The sequence below is a fragment of the Clinocottus analis genome, unplaced genomic scaffold (assembly GCF_023055335.1).
Source record: "Clinocottus analis isolate CAN_PGR_092001 unplaced genomic scaffold, fCliAna1.0.p SCAF_5, whole genome shotgun sequence".
Lineage (NCBI taxonomy): Eukaryota > Metazoa > Chordata > Actinopteri > Perciformes > Cottidae > Clinocottus > Clinocottus analis.
The window spans coordinates 4,760,665-4,782,404 of NW_027176207.1; the positions used below are offsets into that span (position 1 = coordinate 4,760,665).

General features: G+C 44.1%; 1 protein-coding gene across 1 annotated transcript in view; it reads right to left on the reverse strand.

Annotated features, from left to right (window-relative positions):
• Positions 1-339: 339 nt before the first annotated feature.
• esama (endothelial cell adhesion molecule a) overlaps positions 340-21,740 on the reverse strand; it is a 54,124-nt gene continuing 32,723 nt past the window's right edge. Inside the window, exons 2-7 of the mRNA XM_068601450.1 lie at positions 7,662-7,813; positions 5,581-5,779; positions 5,290-5,445; positions 4,172-4,294; positions 3,853-3,985; positions 340-3,235 (exon numbers count right to left, since the gene is read on the reverse strand). Of these exons, the coding sequence (XP_068457551.1) occupies positions 2,680-3,235; positions 3,853-3,985; positions 4,172-4,294; positions 5,290-5,445; positions 5,581-5,779; positions 7,662-7,813 (1,319 nt within the window). The 3' untranslated portion in view covers positions 340-2,679. The remainder of the gene's footprint in view (positions 3,236-3,852; positions 3,986-4,171; positions 4,295-5,289; positions 5,446-5,580; positions 5,780-7,661; positions 7,814-21,740) is intronic.

The following is a 21,740-nucleotide window of genomic DNA, read 5'->3' on the forward strand; positions in this document are numbered from 1 at the left end:
TATATATATATATATATCCATATCCGTGCACATGCTTCGTGTAAGTGCAACAGTGTCTGCTGCTGCAGGACATGATGAGCTGCTCAGGGTCACGTTCACCATCTATGATCATGTGTGAGGATTCTTTCTCCACAGCTGCTCCAACATTTCTCAAATCGTCTATTTGCTGCCCTCTGGTGGTTCAACTTAAATCTCAGGATCGCTTCTGGTGATGTGCTATAAATAAAAAAACACAACCTGAATGGATATAATATCCTATCGATGATATACAGCAGAATGTGAAATGAATTAGGATAGTTACGTTATTATATAAACTGTTATTCAATATTAACTGTAACAACTTAAAATGCTCAAAGATAAAATGATTTTATTCATAAGAAAATACTTGTTGTGGGTTATCAAACGATGTTGCACATTTTTGTGGGTCATCTTGGAAGCTTTGTTGAAAAACACCAACACACATCTCATCGTTTCTCTTTTAATTGAAAATGTCATACAAAGCGTTTTCCATGAACATAAATATGGAGGATACAAGTGCAATCCATCATCATGGTCTGACAGTGAGCCCTTCTGCAGCTCATGTGCTCTGATACATCATCACCGTATAAAAATAAAGGCGTGTCTCGGATACATTTTAACGTTCATAATGGCGACTTCTTCCTCAATTAAAACTGATTTTCTCTCCACTTCCAGCTTCCAACAGGAACTCTGTTTTAATGCATGAATAAAACAACGCAAACAAGACGCTGACGACCTGTGTCCTGTCCAGCTCGTGTCAACCACGACTAGTAAAGGATGCTCTAACAGAATCAAGTTTCAAATGATTTGAGGATTATTCTGGTACGCTCCAGTGTAACGACAGTACAGCAGAATGACAGCACGCAGTAGACGTGATCTGTTTCTGTTACAGATCCACCTGATGGTTCATCAGACCTTTGTGCGACATGATGAATGTGGTCAGAATAAGAAAATAAAAAAGGCTGATGGTTAAAGATATCTCATAGATGCTTCAGTTTTGTCGCAAAATGTGTTTGATTGTTGTGTTCATGTTAGGTTGTGGGGACATTCAGTGTCACCGAGCTCACATCATGGAGTCTGCAGCCATGTGGATACATTCTGACTCTGACATCCTAAGAGGAGTGTCGTGTACTGTGTGTCATGAGCGAACAGCGGTTCCAATTCAGAAGTGCTGACTGAGCAAAGATCACAGCAGCGATACATGAATTATTTTTAATATCTTCTGAAATGGAAACTACAGCAGCGGAGCCACAATCCAGTTAGCTTATTTGGTTCGATCCTATTAAGCCAAAAATATATTTGAGAAGATGCTGAATGTTTTACAAATGTTCTTCCTCCCTCCAAACCTTTTAATTGATGTCTGTTGACAATCATTCTTTGCATATGATCAATTGAAAAAAGTTCCATTAGGGTATCTATCAACTATAATTTGATTTAAATGTGTTCCATACTTATTTGTAACGTTCCCCTTTGGAGGAAGAGTGTCTCCTCCATCGTCTCCTGATGGTAGCAGATCATAAGCACCATCAACAGTCTTAATAACATTAAAAACTCATATTAGCCTCATGTTAATAATTACTTTGCAGTGGCGATGGAATGCGGAAGGTCTGTCTCTAAACTCATGAGGGCTTTAGGGCTTTGCTTCCATGTCGCGTCGATGGCAACCTGTTGCTCAACAGGTTGCTCAACAGGTTGCTGCCCACTGACCCACAGAGAGCATGTACTGCATATCTTTGGTTCAGCGCCCCGGGCTGCAGACTCACGTGTGACCTGCGTTATACGCTCCATTCAGGCTGTGGCCAACAAATAAGCTACACATTTATCAGAAAATAAATATCCTATTTACAATTTCAATTCTGCAGGCAACTTTAAAAATATTACAAGTGTGGACTTGTGTTTTAGCAAAGTCACCCTGCTGCAGTTCTGAATAGTGCTCAATATTATAAGAAGCTTTTGCTAATCTGTGTTTAAAGAATCGCGTCTGAGAGCATTTTTATAAGCTGAACCACCGACAGAAGTAAAGCCAAAATAAAAGGATTAGGATACTTTGCGATGCCAAACTTTATCATATGTATAATGCCGTTTTGTCTTTCTTTCTGCTGCAGAAATTTTCTCAATAAAAACAAAGATCTTCTTATATCTCACCCAGTTCCTCACTAGAACGTTCTCTCCTCTGAGCGGACACGTTGTGCTGAACCATTCGGGCTGGAATATTCCTCCTGGAGGTCATGTTGAAGTGAAGATCTGCATAACCATATTCATATTCCATCTGAATGTTCCTCCATGAGACTTACACACACACGGTGACGGTCCATTGGCTGTTCACTTTGTGGAATGAGTCAATATAATACGCCATTTAAAAGCAAAGAAATACAAAGAAATAAAATATAAATGTATTGATAAGGTAGAAAAGAGGATACTGGACGAATGTATGTATGAAAATTATATCTATACATAGTTTGCAACGTATGCGGTGCATACAACACTATAAAAGACTTGATTATACTTAAAGCAAGTAAACAGTCTGTGTCTGAAAGTCTCGCTACGAAAAAGCTTCTCGTGCGTCAATAAGTGAGCTGGATCTTTTATCGACGGTGATCCTGCTGAAATAGTTTCCACTGTTTTGGTCCTCCAGCGCCGTTGGGCCAGCGCTGGCAGGCGTTAGACCAGCGATCCGGCTTGGTTCTGCGCAGGCACCATGATGGGCACCCCTCCCATGCGGGCGATGTTGGAGGCCGTGACCGTGGAGGTGGGCAGCGGCGGCGGGGAGGGAGCGGCCTGCTGGCGCTGCAGGTGAGGCTGGCTGTAGGTCTGCGGCAGCACCTGGGCCTGGGGCAGCTGGGTGAAGCGCTCCGGCCGGGGCAGGGAGCTCCCGTTGGCGCTGCCCTCGGAGGAGGCGGCGGCGGCGGCCTGCCCGCGCGGCAGCGTGGCGGTGGCCGTGCTGTTGTTGTTGTAGCCGTAGTGGGTGGGCGTGGAGGCGCCGTGGTGGCGGGGCGGCCGGTAGCCGGCCATGCTGCCCGTGGCGGTGATGATGGAGGCGGTGTCGGAAGGCGGGCGCTGCGGGTACTGCTGCAGGTGGTGGTTGTTGTGGTTGAGGGAGGGCTCTCTGTGGTGCGGGCTGGAGGCGATGGAGGACAGCGTGCCGTTCTTGGAGATGATGTCCGAACCCATGCCGCTCTTCGCCCAGGACACACGCTTGGGAGCCTGAGCGTCCTCCCTGGAAGGGGGCGGGACAAAGAGTCAGTTCACTTGGGTTCATTCGACATTAGAAAGAATAATAAGCTGGGGGATATGACTGTGGGCCATACGCAGAACAATATAAAAGGAGCCAAACAATAGTAAATGGAAATCAGCAACATGGCGCTGAAGCCAATGGTTCCACATGTGTGTTCCTCGGGGGAACAAACAAGAACGGTTGGTTTACTTTCCCCATCACAACAAGCCATCCCATGGTATATAATCACACCATCGGTAGTCAAATCATCACGTGCATCTCCTGCATTACGTCGAATCAAATTCCAATATTATTTCCAACAAACTGTATCTCATGAATAACAGTTGAACTTGACATATAAGGAAACAACATTGTTGGAGTGCCTGTCCCTTTAAGAGCCCCTCCAGAGAAAGCTTAGTCTGCAAGAAAGCCCACGGCGGTTTATTCTAAAGATGTGCACGTGCCACAGGAAGGGGAGAATGTGATTGGCTCGTTGAATCCCATAATGAAGTGACAGGGTCCACTCCAGACACACACACGTATGAGCACAAGCGTTTCGTGATGCGTCCCCTTTAAAGCGTGTGACGAAGGCCACTTGGAGGTCGTCCTCATGAACTCACTTGATTTCGTTGGCCATGTCGTCCTCGTTGTCTCTCCGCCTCTTCAACAGGAAAACCAGGCAGATGAGGAGGAGGAAGATGAAGCCAACCACGGTGCCCACTGTGGCGCCAACGATCATCCCGACGTTAGTGGCTACGGGAAGAGTCACGGAGTGTCAGCAAAGTGTGTAGAGACTCAGATGAGTGATGTAAGACAGGAGTTGACTTGGAAACACCGGCTTCACGACAAACAATAATACCAGAAACGTGAATCTGATTCCAACGTGTTGTCATGTGGTGTGTGTGTGTGTGTGTGTGTGTGTGTGTGTGTGGTACGTACAGGTGACAATCTCCAGGTTGATGAAGCAGGTCTCGGTTCCGGCTGAGTTGCTGGCCGAGCACACGTACTTCCCCGACATGTTGCTGCTCAGGTTGCTCAGCTTCAGAGCGCCCGTCTTCTCGTCTGAAAACAGCATGCGTGCACGTTATCCCACGTGCACATGGACGTGCACATGGACGTGCACATGGACGTGCACATGGACGTGCACATGAGCACGATAACAGCACAAAAGCAGACATCTCTTTGACACTTCAGGCATTATGGATATCCAGAAATATACTCTTTGCATGATGATTCATGCTTAATAAGTAGTTCTTGCTTCAGCTGTTATGTGCCCACTATGTCGTCTTAGTATCTTGTTTCATTAAAGTAGTTTATCTCAAAGTTATTTTTAGGATTTTCAGAGCATAAAGATAGCGACTATAACTATTTCCTATGTATAGATATAATGAAATATCTACCGGAGTTTACATTGCTGACAAACAATGTCAAACACACACACACACACACACACACACACACACACACACACACACACAATAATATATTATTATTATTATTATTTTTACATTATCCAATAGTTAGTGCATTTGAAATATGCTTGAGAAGATTAATACCACTCTCATATCTGTCTGTTAAATATGAGGCGACGTACCGCAGGCGCTTAGCTTAGCATTAAGCCTGGAAGCAGTTGGAAACAGTGTGCCAAAAGTAAAAAAAAATAAATTAGAATAAATGCATTCATCTAACTCTCGGCAAGCGAGAGAAAAAGCTAATTTCCCCGACATTTAAAGTATTCCTTTCTAATGAACCACAACGTTTAGATATCTGCTACTGTAACGGCACATCACGTCATCTGACATGAATAACGTGGAAGCTGCCAGAAATGTGAATATTTCTCAGTATAGTGGTAGCATAATGCATATACTGCTGCTTATTCCATCTGAATAATAAGTTACAATCACATAAAAATTCCCCCCACATGAAATGATCTTATTGTAACATCACTGTTGCCCCTCCACACAGATTCATAGAATCAAAATCATGCAAAGTCCTAAGACAATTCAGTTGTTGCTCAACAACTCCGGCAACAGGAGCAGGTACACGAGTGCACTCACTGAGCATGGGGGAGAAGAAGACCTCCGAGCTGGGGCTGGTTTTCTTCCACTTGTACAGAGGGACGGGCTTCCCGGAGCTGGTTTTGCAGCTCAGAGTCACGTTCCCCTTCAGCACCGGCTTCCCCGACAGGGAGCACTTGGGAACCCCAGGAGGGACTGAGGCGAGAGGATTCAGAAGGGTTTATTTTTGTTAGATTCTGGTAACGTAATCCAATATAAGAAGTGTAAACTGCACCGCAGGCGGAGGTGAAGCGCATGCTCACGTCTTCCCCGGCGGGAAGTGTCTCTTACCCTTCACCTCCAGACGGAGCTCAGCGGTGAGAGGATTGTCGGGGATGATGACCTGGCAGAGGTAGCGTCCCGAGTCGGACTCCTGGGTGTTGTTGATGTACAGGGACACGTCGCGCGAGGGCATGTTGGAGGAGAAGCCCACGCGGCCCTTGAACTGGGAGCTGCCCACGCTCATGGAGTCTTTGGTGTAGGCGATGATCTGGAAACAGAGAAGCCCGAAAGTCAGACGCGAGCAGAAGAGGGCGCTCAAGAGGTGCCGTGCCGTTGATGGAGTGCGTGTGGCCGTTACCTCCGGGTCAGAAGAATCACAGGGATCTTTTAATCCCGGCCGGAACATTGTGATTGTTTTCTCAAACATTTGGCTGAATGCATTACAGAGTCAAACTGGGTTACATGGAACACAATTTGTTCCCCGCTGATAAGTCAGAATCAAGTCCTGTACATTTGTGGCCCGTTTCCACCAGTTCCTCCTTCGCCACGGACACACACACACACACACACACACACACACACTGTTGTTTATTTTGACTCCCACACACAAAGTCCTGCTGCCACAAATACTCAGCGACGACAGCGCCAAAGCCCTGCTGGAAGTAATAGCATTATGTACTCTGGCTGAGGAATGCTAAAAACTGCAGTGTTTTGGGGGATTATTTAGCCAATGAATCGAAATTGTATGATGTATGAATGTATGTTGTGACCCATTTTTAAAGCTTAACATCTTCAGCAGGAAGCAGTGGGCTTGTGGCTGAGTAGTAGTAGAGTGCTGCAGGAATGAGTCCTAAAACACAGAAATAAGTCTTTTTTTGTGACTTCCGGTTCCCTCGTTTCGAAGCCAGTGGGCTTTTGAATGTGTGTTTGTCTGAAATATGTCTGTGGTCAACTCAAAGAAGCAGACGAGAATCCAAAGTTTTGTCTACGATATAAAACACATCAGTAAAAACCCGGCTGAGGATTTTTTTTACATTTAAAAAGGTCTAAATGAGACGACTGAACGTCTTCATATACAGGACGTCCTCTAAGGCGTCACAACTTCACAGAAGTCCTAACAGCTGATTGACAAGCGTACAGTAATTGGGTCAGAAAACTATTGAAATCTGGGTGTAACAACGGATTTAGTTTCTCGCCAACTTCAATGCTGATTAGTCAATGCATGGAGGCCAGTTAGTGGAGACATGAGACACCAAAACTTCCAAATTCATGAATGACTTTATCCATGACAAATGAAAGAAAATCAGAAAATGACTTAGTTTTTAAAGAAGTGAACTTTTTGTGAAATGTTCAGCTCACTGGTTAGTTCATCCGAGTGAATTAGCTCATATTAGCTGGACGGCCCATCACGGGGATGGCTGTGCATCACTGTACCATAAGGCTTCTAGGATTGGCTTGCGTTAGAGAGTTTGTTCTTTTTATTCATCTGTTTGGCTACAAATGACAGCAGAGCAGAGTGATACACTGATGGCCGTCCGGGCACATGGAAAAAAGAAGAAAAAAAAAGCCTCTCTTTTAATCAACTGTGTCTTCTCCAGCTCTCTGAGTTCTCTTTTCCCCTGTTTCCTTTTTGATGGTGATCCTCTTTTGGGTCGTCCATCTGTAAGCCCAATGATCTGACCTGGACCGATACGTAAGCTGAGCCACGGCCAGCTCTCTAGATGACGATGTGAAAAAAACAATACAGGGCCGAGGACGGGGGGAAGACGGGGTGTTCAGCTGGGCTCGTTACGCAAAACCCCTCTGCTGCATTTCATGTTTTACCGCATAAATAATCTGATTTGGAAAAACACGTTCATCCTTATTCACCGCAGAAAACCTACAGTGTGGTTTATTAAAGCGGGAAAGAAATAATATAGAACATGAAAAGCTTCAGCCGGGTTCGTCTTGGATTCATTTCCAAGGGTTTACAAAGGAAGAGTTAATCTTTGCCAGATTAAAAGAACAAGAAAATAACTGTAATCCAGATATTATAGCCACAGAAGGCATCGTAAAATATGTGCTGGGCTGCAGATACTGTGATATATTAAAGATGAAGATGAAGAAATATCCCATGCATGTTCCCCATATGCCTGTTTGCAGAGTCTTACCAGCTGGGTGCTGTTGGAGACAAAGTTCCAGAGGATGGTGTTGGTGCTCAGGTCACTGCCCGGCACGCTGTCGTACGAGGCCTTCAGCACCACCATCTTGCCCTTGATCACTTCCATGCTGGGCTGGGGCATCTGGATCTGGGCCAAGATGCCTGGATGGAGGAAGAGGAGGGGGAGGAGAAGTGAGAAACACTTATTGTAAAGCTCAACAAATCTGTTTACTTCATCAGTAAGTCATTAGTCATTCACCTGCCGCTTTCAATCAAACTACACATTTCATATATGTTGTGCAAAATGTAAGGGTTTAGATCATAATATTCATAATGATCATATACAAATGAGTGAATGGAAATGTATTCATATACCACCCTTAAAGCAGTGCTTCACAATTCAATAATAGAAATATTATGAACAAATGAAATGAAAAAGAATCAGGAAGTTGGAGGTGGATGGACTGTGAGGAGAGCGGGCTGCAATGTGATGCAATGTTGGCCTTGGAAACGACGGATATGTTGAATCTCAACGTTTCTGAACAAAAAGAAAATGTTTCTGGACACATGCATAGTGTATAGTGTAGGTATAGGTATAGTGTTTAACCACGTGTGATGCTTTTAAGGCGCCTTCTGCATTTCCAAACTGCATTTTCATTGAGTGTTAAGGCAACAAAGCTACTTTGTTAAGTTTATTAAAAAGAACATGGTTTGGGTTTGAATACGTGCGTTACTTTAGCTTTCACACGGGACACGAACAGCAGTCTCCTGGGTGAAAGTCTCACGTTTGGACATCAAGAAATTGTGCTTGGAAATATTATTTTTGGCATTTCGAATCTCCCAAACTGGTCTTTTAAAAATGTAATTTCTTGACAATTATTATGTATTTACTCCAGGATTATGTTTCTTTGTGAGACACCACACATACGTTTCTAATAAACTATGTGTAACGCCGCACTAAAAAGCCAAAACATAGACACAAACAAACTGTAACAGCATCACGTCTACTGTGCATGGAAAGTCGAGCATTAGTGTCAACCAAAGCTGAGAGGATATCTATGCAGGTGAGCACTTGTGGAGGTGAAATCCTCAAAAGTCCACAACACACATCCCCAGTCAAGCAGAAAGAGTCCAGAACAACAACTGACACAAGCTCACTTCTACCCGGTCTGTCGAGCCGCATGTCCACAGAGATCTCCCTGTTTCGTCTCTCACAGTTCAATGAAGGGAATCATGTGGGATCTCATGTGACATTGAAATGAGAGCATATAAAAGAAAAAAAATCCCCTTGAAGAAAATAAAAGAAGCTCTTATGTCACCTCTGCATTCATTAAGTAATTAGCTTGACTTGGATTCATCTCATTTTTGCAGCTGGAATATTCCTGTGTTTAGTATCTCAAGGTCAAATTAGGAGCTAAATGAAATACAAAGAAGATGAACTACTCAGTGGCCGATTGTCAGAGGGAAATGTAGCGCGCAGGTTTGGCCAGAGAGGGGCAGCAGAGAGCCAAAGCATGTGAGCCTCTCACAGAAACAAATGTGAAAATGCATTTTTTTGCAGCTTGATATTTGAACTTTGAAACATTGAAAATAATGTTACATGCAATGTCCAGTTTGGGATCATTTAATGTGTCATTCATGCACACTGGAAATGTGACACTGTTAGTGGCATCACTGTGGTTATTGTTGTTAATGCTCACTGTGCTTCATTTATTATTTCATCCAATTTTTACTTGTTTTTTTGACATTGACTCAACTGAATGATTTTGATTTCAGATCATGTGGTCGGGAACAGAAAGCGTTCCTCTGAGTTAACTTCTCTGTCCATCACTTTGACGACAGACAAACAGACAGAGCTATTAGAGCAGACACACACACACACACACACACACACACACACACACACACACACACACACACACACACACACACACACAACTCCCCCCTCACCCTCCCGCCCCTGGTCTTCTCCTTATCTCTCACAGCTCTGACCCGGCCACCTCTCCTCCAGGCAGGATTCCTCTTTGCCCTCACATGATATTTCTAAGAACCGTTCCAAACATGGAGGGAAGCTGCAGACTAGAGTCCGGTCTGATCCGTCTCACAGTGTTCATCACTAAAGCATGCGATGAGGACACTTTAAAGTGTGTGCGCTCGTTGTAAAGAATGGATGGGACTTCTGTGTGTTGCTGTTGTTGTTGTGCGCTAACCAGCGGGACTGACAGGACCTTTGTGTGAGTGCTCTGCTAAAAGAATCATCGCTCCTCACTCTTCTGCAACAATATCACTAGACATTCCTATAATTGGGGCCGTTGTTTGCTTGCCACAATTGTCACTCACCAGAATATTTCTCCTGTGATGCAATCAAATGTAAGGCGCTAAGTTCAATCCACAAGTGGAAGTGAAGCTGAACCTCTTCCTGACACTACAAAGAAGACACTTGGTCTGCTCATATCATGGTGCATGACTTCTGGGTATTGAGGTCCTCTGTATTCAATTAGTTGCCTCAGGCTTGCTGCCATTTGGGATCGTCGACTTGCATTGGTTCCTAGTTCTGCTTTGAAGTCACAATCAAACAGCATTTTAGAAGTGTCCAGCGTGCTCACTGGAGCATATTAAGGTGTAACACAGGTAAAGATGAACCAGCAGGACAGGACCAATCAGGATCAGCTTCATTGGGTAGGTACACATAGCAGGATGGTGGCTCAGTTAAATGCTCTCAAAGCAGATTGACGTGGTGTATTTTGTATACCGCTCCAAGAACAGAACAATTATTGTTAGAATTTTTAAGGATTTGATTTCATATTCAAACCTTGAATCGCTGCACTTTTGGAGGCAGTGCAAACAAGATGAGAATACAACCTGATAGGATGAACTAGATTATTTTCACGTGCAGCAGGTATGGACAAACACTGCCATTCATTTGGAGGTGTGTTCTCCTGGTGAATGTAAGTCCAGAGTCCTCTCCCTGATAGATGCTCCACTATGTTGACCAGCTAGTTGGTCACTGCTCTGTCTTCTGCCTGCTGATGAGCAGCTAGTGAACAGCTAGCTAGAGGGAAGAGCTTCTTCCCTCAAAGCAACTGCCTGCTGCTTCGCTATAAGAGCGCTGGGAGAGAACCAGAACATGTGAAGGTCACTATAAAGCTCCATAAAGCCAGTAGGCAGCTGCAGATGTAGGTGATGATTACCTCCGTTAAGGAAGTTGTGCTTATGATATAAAGAAAGATTCAGCTGTGAAAATGAATTCTACTTTGATGGACAACTCTTGTGTTTTCTCTGCACAGCTGAAATTAGACCGGCAGCGATGCACTTTGTAAAGAGATCTCTGCAGAGAGTAGGTGTAGGTATCGGTTCCTCGTCACTCTGGAGACAGATGGAGCTCATGAGCGATGAGAGAGTCAGGATGTGTGGGCTATTCTCCTTTGAGAACGTTGTTTCTAATAAAGAGGCAAGCCAGTGAAGTCATTATGCTAGAGACAGAGGTGAGGGAGGAGATGGATGGAAAAAAAAAGGTGAACAGTGAAAGAAAGAAAGGTGCTGAAAAGGAGGAGAAAGGAAGAACAAGAGACGGGGGCGAGATTCATTGTTTCAATGTCTCTTAAGACCCTAAGCAGATTTGCTGCAGACCTCTTGTCTGGAGAGGTGCGAACTGATGGATGGTTGGTTGGATCAGTGGACATGCAGAGATGACAGAAAGAGGCTTAAACATAAACGCAATGAGTCACAGTGGAGCAGCTCTCTGATGATTGCCGTAAGCCGGTAAGAGACTCCACTGAGAGGCTGCTGTAAGTCTGCAGGAGAAGGGTGAGGACTGATGGAGAGAAGAAGTCTCTGGGACAAGGACCATGTTGCAAAGACACCACAACGCAATGACAAAAAGCAACAGCGAGTGGGCTTTGAATGTCCGCAGTAATGCATCTTGGGAAAAATACATCTCTTCATTTCTCAACCCAGACAAAATGCTGTCACTGAATGTTTCTGTGAACACGTTTAATGTTCACATTTCTGAACCAAAAAAGAAAGAAGCCTCTTTCCCGCTTGCAGAAACAGACAACGACACGATGACACGTGGCTAACGCTGTGAAACCATTGGTTAGGTTTAGGCAACAAAACTACTTAGTTAGAGCTGGATAAAATAGTGCAGCACTGCGTTAAAATGACATTGCGTGGATATGGTCCGTACGCACTATTGGGGACAAGAAAAAGTAGAATTTTGTTCTAAATCTGCATTTTCAGACTTGGACAAGACTTCCCAGCAGGGATCACCCAGACACCATAATTTCACTTTGGGAAAATGGGCCAAATGTTCGGCTGCTCATTAGTGTAGATGGGCTGCTCTTCATGATTTAGTCTGATCAGACGGGTGCATTTTTTTTCCTCCCATAAAAATCTTGCCAAGTGCTGCTTTAAGAAGCTTTCCTGACATAAATCCCTCCTCTCCGATGAGAGTTCGCCCCACCAGAGGAAAAGATGAATGAATGGGTGGAGGGATGGGAAATGGAGGCATAAATAGAGAAATGAACAAGGCCACGCGAGTCACACTCATAACATTCACTCTTCCCTCTTCACTCTTAATTTGGTCAGTGAGATTTAATCTTTCCCGACATGGCAGGTCTGAAATCCACTCTGGAGGCTTCATGACGATTGGCTTTAAATATTCCATGGTGACTGATGTTGGGGCAGATGGGAGCCAGTTGGCTCAGTGGGGAGAGAGTAGAGGGGTAAAGAGGTCTGGATGGGCAGTTTCACTGAGTCTGGTTTAACAAGGGGCTTCATGGAGGCTCAGGTCAGTGGGTATGTGTAATCAATACATACATGCACAATAGGGGAAGGGAGCATTTGGAACCATCATTGTATGCTATCAGCCGTGCTTTCCAATTTTTTTTTTTTTAAACCACAGCACCCGATCAAACTAAATATGTTGCCATGGCATCCTGAGCGACCCAACCCCCAAAGTAATATGCATATATGCATATGCACGTACGCTTTGAACACGTTGTGTGACTGTGTCGAGTGCTGAGATACAGCTTCTCTTCACCGTTTCAAATCCTTCCATTTCTCTGACTGCTGAGCTCCTCACAAACTCCTGAGCCGTAAAGCGTGTTGTGTTACGGTGACAACTACGAGTTGTCATGTCGTTAGCTGCGGCATAGCTGCATATTATTAATACAGAGATTATGGTATCTATTGCTTTTTGTGTGTTTGGAAAAAGGTTACAGGACATGTAGATACTAACTACACGTTATTGATAATTATCAATAAATTAACAATGGTAAATTAATCTTGCGGTGATCTTGGCCCGATAAGATTTAAGGGACAAAACTACTTTGTTAAGGTTAGGAAAAAAAACTATTAATGTTAATGTGTAATTATAACGTAACAATTGTAACAACTTACCAAGTGTCAACATAAATCCTTTGCCCTTAACTTTGCAACGTTACGATGTGCAATGACTTCAACAAGGTTACGAAACAAGTGTAAAGCCAACATTCACTTTTGGATATTAACAGACACAACCAGTGGAAATGAGTGAAAGTCCCGTGTTAATTGTGACCCAATCAGCATTCCTCCTACTCACACTTTGAGGAATCTCCTGCTTGTTGTACTCGTTATTGTACCACATAACTTTAGGTAAACAAGTTGGTTTCGATAAGTGTAAGCGATGGGAGTTAAAAATGCAAATCGATAGTGAGAGTTTGTCATTAAAAACATTTGGCCTCCAGTTCAACTGCTAGATCTCCAGGATGCTAAATTGTATGGAAGCTGTATCCAAAACAATTCAGGGCAGGATATTACACGCACAGTTACATCATATTTCCTTGAAGGAAAACAATGAGATGGCTAGTAGCACCTGACACAATCAGGCTGTTTCGATGCTTTTGACGGTGGCAGTCAAAATCTAGCACTTTCTTTGGAAAAAACGGCACACATTATTCCTGCATGAGTCGGGGGTGAATTCAGTGTTCTGGAAAAGCAGACGCACAACTCAATCTTGAGTGCAGTCATGATGTACTTCAGGACTCTCGCTGCAGTGATCGTATGGACAGGACTCGAGGCAGCACAGCAGCGTTAATGAGATCCATTTCCTCGGGTGATGGTATGAACCTCAGAGCCAAGCGTGTACTGCACACATGAGTCGGCTGGCGTTCCTCGAGCGCCGTGGAGGCAGAACAGAGCCGGGTCTTTTCCCCTTGATGAAAAGTTAGCTGCGAGTGTGTGATTCGGTCAACGTGCAAATCTCCTAATTGCAGGAAACCTTTCAGATTGAGCCTGTTTACTTCTACAGGCCACGTCGTAGATAAAGCAGTAGCCCAGCAGCCCTTTGATGGTTTTGACTTCAACCAACGTCTCTAATGCGCAGAAGATGGGTGGAGTGGGACGGTCGCTTCCTCCGAGAGCGCTATCAGCCACTTTGAGTAAACTGCTAAAGTCAGTGAGCATGGAAAATGAGAACGTCATTGGTGAATGTAGTGACACCCCCCACCACCACCACACCCTAATTTCAAATACATTGGTTCATACTTTAAAAAAAAAAGGAGTTTAAGAAAATGGCCTGATAAAACATGAACGGATGAGAATAAGACGGATAAAGGACAGAGACGATGTAATCTGGATGATTAGCAGCGTTGTTGCAGAGATGTCCCCACGGAGGACAAGCGCGTCCTCCCTCTGGGGGCTGGGTGGAGGCGTCATGCATCTCTCATGGAGATAAACTACTCACGGGACGGCTTATCCCAGTTTCACCACATCATCAAAGTGGGAAAAATATATTAGTGAGTACCAATCGGGGGTTAGATGAAATAATCCCTTGTTAATATTTACTGCAGAGGAATGTCGGCGTAGAGCAATTGCATGTGTGCCAATACGCCAAGAAGCTGACAATCCAGTGTTCCAGAAGCTTTCCAGCAGAGGGAAACGCTCCGTCTACTCTCACACGGCTCCTTTTCCTGCCAACCAGGCGCTCCACTTGCTTCAGGTTCAGGTGCTAAAATGTGCAGCTGTCTTGGTTAAAGTGACATGTTGTTCTGATACCATATGTGCAACTCAATGACAACATGAATGAACAACAAATACACACATTGATAAGCATGAAATAATGTAAATAGCATACTATTTGAACCATACACATGAATGAATCAAATAATAATGTAGGTGTAAACTAAGTGTGAATAATAGCTGTGGTCGGAGTGAACAGGAATAGGAGATTTGTGGAAAGTCATTTGAGAATAAAAAAGAAAGAATATAACAGCAGCAACAACAACAACAATAATAATAATAATACACGCCAGAGATCACAGGAGGTGCCCTGGGATTTGTCTGCTCTGAGGATGTATAACTTAAATCATATTAAACACTGAATGGATAATCTATACAAATGTATGTATATTAAGCTATTTCAATATATATATATATATATATATATACATATATATATATATATATATATATATATATATATATATAAATAAATGTATACATGTATTATTATATAATATATAAGAAGTTTGATTTAATAAAAACAGACTAATTCATTTAAGAGGCTGAATCACTTTATTCAAACTGTTAACGGATGTATAACCTTTAAGGAGGTGGGGGAGCTCAGCCTGTCTGACAAGTAGGGAGGGATTCAAGGAGGAAAAAGGGTCGGGAACCACTGACTTATATCACGTCATTCGGTGAAAACGACAGTTTTGCAACACGAGTGAATCTTCATCCTTCACTGCACAACAATGCAGGATGAACTGCTGAATATCTGATTACTAGAAGCCGTTGGCTGTCGTTGGGATCAGTAAGGAGCTTGTTATCTGTCATGCGTTCACGTCCCTGGCACTGGGTATTGACTCACAACCTCCCCATTCAAACCAAGACTTTGACTCCTTTCAGTTTACAGAACAACCACTCAACATAATCTAGTTTCATAATGTAAAATAGCTCTTTTATGTGCCCTGCATTCATAATAACAGAGGACTCTTTTGTATGTAGCACTGAATTATTTAGTCATACTTATATTCACAGCTACACTTCATGCGTTGATGTCCACCCTTTACCTCTGACGTGTAGAACTATGCGTGTGAATATTTCAGAGCACACATTAGGAACAAACTAGCCAACAAGATAAGCCAACTCAGACTACAATCACAGCCTCCGACAACTCGTCATCGCTTCATCATTTTATGAATTCTTGAGTTATGAGTTTTGTGAGGTCGCAGTGACCTTTGACCTTCGACCACCAAAATCTAATCAGCTCCTTCGTGAGTCCAGGCTGATGTTTGTGCCGGAGAAATGTAAAGAGATTCCCTTCCAGACGATCAGACGCCGCTGTTACGAGAATGGGACTGAAGAGACGGACTGTGCAACATCATCACCTGAAGAAGCTGTGTGTCCTCTACGGCGGTATGCGACCTTGATGTGGTAACAAGCCTGAAGAAGAGTTCTTCCTCCATAAACATCTGCTTTAAAATCTGTCACATCAAACCGTTCCTGAGATTCCACAGTATTCATATCTCTCTCTCTGTCTGTACCGACACTCTTTAAGATATAATGAAGCCGAGCATTTTGATGAAAACAACACAGGGAGCCGCAAAGCAGAGTCAGACTCTCGGGAGAAGAATGCAAACGGATCAAAACCTCCTAGTATTTAATTAAGTGCAGGTCTTTTTGACACATACCGTGGTTGGATTAACCCACTAGGGGGCCCTGGAGCAAAAAGGAGCTGTGCTCCTCAATGGTGAGCCTCTTTTCCTCCAACAGCATCCTCACCTCACTTCTCACAAATAGAGGAATACGGCTGAAGCAATCCCATTACAGGGAGAATCAACAGGGTGCTCACTTTAGATGGTTTTCCTGAATTGCACTACTGCTATGAAAACATTTGGTAGACACACACACACGCACACGCACAGACACACACACAGCTTCTCGTTCACAGAGAGGGCTCAGGGCCAGAGACCGAGGCAGAGCTCATCATCTGATAACTGTGCGATTGTCGTTCTTCCCAGTATAATTAAAGGAGAGACACAGCAGTGGGACTCGTGGAGAGAAGAATGTGTCGTCTCTGTCCTCGAGCTGCGAAACTACCAGCCAATCATCAGCTGGATAAGAGAGAGCGCGAGAGAGTGATAGAGAGATATAGAGAGGGAGAGAGCATGGAGAGAAGGGTCTGCTTAATTGGGGGAACACAGATAGCGGGAGGACAGGAGGGTCAGTAGTGTCTCTCTCTCTGTGTGTGTGTGTGTGTGTGTGTGTGTGTATTTGTTGCTGTAGGAATCTGCGTGTGTGTTCCTGCACAAGTACATTTTTATGGATATGGTTTTTCTTCCATCTGCACACACACACACACACACACACACACACACAACACACACACACACACACACACGATACTATGCCAATGCAATGAGTGGCCTTCATTACTGCGTACATGTGGCTTGCACTGATAATAAGAATTCCTTTTACCTTCCAATTAATTCAATGGTATTAATACAAAATAATAATACATGTTTAACCCAGTTTAAAGGCAAACTCGTCTGCTGTGTAGGTTTTAGTAGATAATCAGCATGTTGTTATCAGTGAGGAACAACTGGCTGAGGATGAAGATGGCATCACAATCAGATGTGTCTGTTCTTCCACGTTCTCCCTTCTAATATGATTTGGTTTCATAACGATACATTTAAATGAAAAAGGGATCAACAGCTCACTGCTGCTGCTCACAGCTTCCTTTTTCTTGGTGCTAACAACATGGAAATGGTCCCCCACATGGGGGACCATCGAGCACGTCTAAAGACGACGGAGGAAGCTGCACTGACAATGTTTCTAACGTTGAAATGGTTAAACAGAGTTGAGGAGAGATGAAGCTGAACCTGCCGGCTCACTATCAGTACGCACCATTCTTTATAATAAACATCCTTGAATCCATTGGCTTTCATACACCACCGACTAATTTGCTGATAGTGTATGAAATAACAAAAGGTCTGTTTCCATTCATTTTGAAAAGAAGCGTTTTTATCAACTGATTTGGAGAGAATAAACTTGGTCAGAGGTTGGCCGTACAGACTCCGCATGGCTGTAATCTGCTGAATAAAAAGAACAGAAGAAAAAGAGGTTGCAAAACTGTTTAATTTGTACCATTCAGGCAAACTTTGAAAATCTGTCCCTTTGATGCTCCAAGTCAGGATTAGCTATCCAAGGTAGAGGGTATGCTCTGAAGAAACAGCAACCTCCTTATACGCCACCATAAACACATTAATAGACTGCTCAAAGACACATCACCGGCACTACACATGCATGGTCATGTGATCATAATCACACACACATAATCCCATTACAGTGTTTACATGAACCCTGTCTCACTTGCAATAATGTCACCATAACTTCATTACACTTCAACGATGTTTGCTGTAACAAACTAACTCATTTGTGCTGAGAAACACGAACCCATTCCTGCGTGTTCTTAGTGCTTGATGAATAAGACCATACGTATCTTCTCATATCTCTGTTCTCACATGCAGCAGTGCTCATGTGCCAGTGTGATGCTGAGCCGAGCACAAGAACAGAGCGCTTTGCTTAATTGGAGCTGCCGTCCATCTGATCGAGACGCCATGAGAACTGCTGCGGAGAGGAAATTACTGAAATCTGTCAATTGACAGAGCTTGAGGCTCTTATTGAGCGGTGGATAAAAAGCCAACCCCGTCCATCCAACAAGATCAGTTTTATCCGTCACTGACTCAATGGCCCCTCGATTCAAATCCAGCTTAAGACAAAAAAAAAAGAAGAAGTCGTCCCCGCAGACACGGCTCTCATTTAACAGCAGAGAACGGCTCTGATGTCGTCGATTAGAAGTGACGAGTAAGTACGCAGAAATACAGAAGACGCAAAAATTCACATTGTCTACACGAAAATAAATAAAATCAAAAGGGAGTCTCACACCCACTACACACGCACACATACACACTTCCTCTGCATTGTGTGGATGATAGCGGGGAGGAAAAAGCTGGGCGTCCTGATAGCGCTGTTCCGGGACCAGCCTGTTTGTCTTGTGCGTAGTGCGACAGTGAAGTCCAGTAGTCGGGGTCAGGCAGGAAGTAGCCCACTCAGAGACTCCAGCAGCCCGCTGGCTGCGGCTACTCCCACATTTGAATACTGGCTAAGTGACCTTCACTTACACAGAGTAAAGTCTCCAGCAGGCCAATGCCGTTTAGAATAAACTGCTGGATTAAAGTCAACTCATTGTTCCACAAACAAACAATTATTTATTACTCTCTGCTCATGTTTAATAAATGCAACTGTATTACCTGTGTGCTCCTTTGTTACACTACTACTCCTGTAATGGGACCTGATGACATGCATACTGAACGAGGCTGGAAAGTAGGTCTGGAATAATTCAACATAGCTTAACACAGACAATGCCGTGATCAAAGTCACATCCTCCAACCTCCAGTTGGAGTCCCAACTGGAGGTTGAATTCAGGAGGCCAAACTCCTGAAAACAGCAGCACGGCAATCTGTAATTGGGCAACACATTCTCACTGGTTGTGAAACTATGGCGCACTAGATTCCCCTCTAGTGTCGCTTTTGAGTTACCACACAATACAACAATTTTTAAAATACTCAACACAAGAGATTGTGATTTACATTCTAAGTATATTTCCTACGTTAAATGACTATGTTTGTGATGTAACTAGTCTTAGTAAAGTACGCAAGTTACAAAACTATGTTGACTTGGTTTCAGAAACGAAATCCTGTGTTTGTTTGACCCATTTAGACACAAACCTTTTCTTTTTTTCAATGTATATGCTATCAAGATGTTCCAGTCCATTTATAATCCATGCAGAAAGAAACAAAGCGAGAGTCAACATGTCATCCGCCGCAAAAGCCGCCATCTGGGCCGATCAGTGATAAATATGCGACATTGGTTCGACCTGAAACTGCTGGGCCTCCCGGGTTAACCAGTGTCATTCTGAAGAACACCAAGCGAGAGGCAACGTTTCCTGCATTTATTCAGGACACAGAAAGCACACAGAGAGGGCGGGAGGCTGGAGATGAGTGTCATACCACATGGCATGTCACACACACACACACGCGCACACACACACCCACACATACAGTGAAGACATTTAATTTGCCCAAGGAGTCACTGACAGCTGTGGAGATCAATCTGCACGATACGGACATATGACAGGTGACATGGTCTGCTCAGGACACCATTACACTCCTCTCCTCCTGCTGCTACGGTAGTGTATGTGTGACGCACGCACGCACGCACGCACACACACACACACACACACACACACACACACACACACACACAGACAGATAATGAGTGTGTTGACATTTATAAACCCACCAGCCTTCAACCTGTGAATCTGGTTATAATTTTATGGCTTTAATCAAAAGATAGGAAACAACATGGTGTAAACGTGACTCTGTCGTGTCAAAGAAGACGGACGGAGAGGATCTGTCCCCGTTGGCTTTTCGTGTGCTTGTGTGTGTGTGTGTGTCAGTGGCTGCCATTAAAGAGATGTGGCGGCATGGTTGGAGGTTGACAGACGGTTAGCTGAAACCAGGAGAGATGGGATTCTGAATTACGGGCGTCTGTGTATAACGACTACGTCAATGGATGAGGAGTAAACAGCCGCATGCTCTTTGACATGTTGGATACTTCTGCTGTGATGTGGCATGTGTTGTGCATGCGTGTATAGCCGCTTTGTTGTCCCGGCATCACACACGACACATAATGTACCCGTGCTGCAGCCGGACACGAAGCCAAGCTGAGCTTAAAGCTGACCCGATGGCGTATCACCACAGCACCTTTCATTTTGACTCGACCGACTCTCGGACCAATTACCTTCGTCACAAAACTCTAGGAGAGGCGATGGGAATTCGGCCGACCCTCTAGGAGCTGCAGCCTGGTGAAGAGGTGCAGAGGAAGGACTTGGTTTTTTGGGGGAGATGAAAGAGTCGGCGTGGACCACGATGACGCCCTTTGGTCCTCAATGCCCACGCTGCATGTGCTCCGCTCCCCCCTCTCTCAGAACTAGCAAGAGCAGATGTTGATGTTCGAATGCTGAGCAGCTCGGTGTGTATAACTTCTCCACCCGCCTCATTAGCGAGTCAGGGCTCAGGTGCGTGAACGTAGAGCAAAGACAGACTGTCCTCATCTCTGATTTGAACTGTCTCCAGTTTCTTTTTCCTCTAGTTCATTTAATTTATGACACCTTCCTCTCATTACGTATTTTTACATACTTTATTATTCTCTACAATCAAAAATGATTGACTGGCTCCATGCAAGAAGCCAAATAGGTGGCCAGGCTTGCTTCTATTGAAAATGAAAAGCAGCTAAAGACCCAGGCGGGCTAATGAATGACTGACATTAGCGCCTACAGCACAACCACCAGTGTCTAATCTTTCCTCCAACCTTTGTTTCTCAAGCTTTGAGTTGTGCATCTCTGTGTTCTTCACCTTGCTTGTCTAAAGGGCTCTGTGCTGGGAGACGAACGAAAAGGGAATAGGCTTATCAGATGCCATTTGCGTTGATGCCGTTTGCCTCTACGGTTGCTCTGAAGGTGCGTAAATCCTCCCTCCTTCCCCGAAAATCTGACCTGTTCCCGAAAACTTTAAGGACGGTCGTGTTTAATATTAAACGTGTGACAATTTCAGATGAAAAATACGTTATCGCTAATAAGATGCGACTCTTTGGTGTCGAAAACTCCAGAATTAAGAGCCTCGTCCTGAACACCCTTGAAAAAAAAAAAAAGCAAGGGAGGAGAGAGGACGACGCTTGGAATCAAAGATAAGGGCTCAGCGGGAAGAGAGGGAGAGGCATTCATCTTGTTTTGACACAAATACTGATAATGTATGAAAGGGGTCGTCCGCCGTGGGCTAATGCTAAGTAAAGTTGTTTTGACAAGTTAACGTGCTAATTTGACCCCAAACGCCAGCGCTGAGAGAAAGTGGCGGAAACTTTGTCCTTGATTGGAATGTGTCTAAAAGTCTAAAGACTTCATCAAGGCTGCTGGCTGCCAAGGACCACAGAAACACGTTGTATTTTCTGGGTATGGGTCGTCACCGGTACAATAGCGGCGGACAGC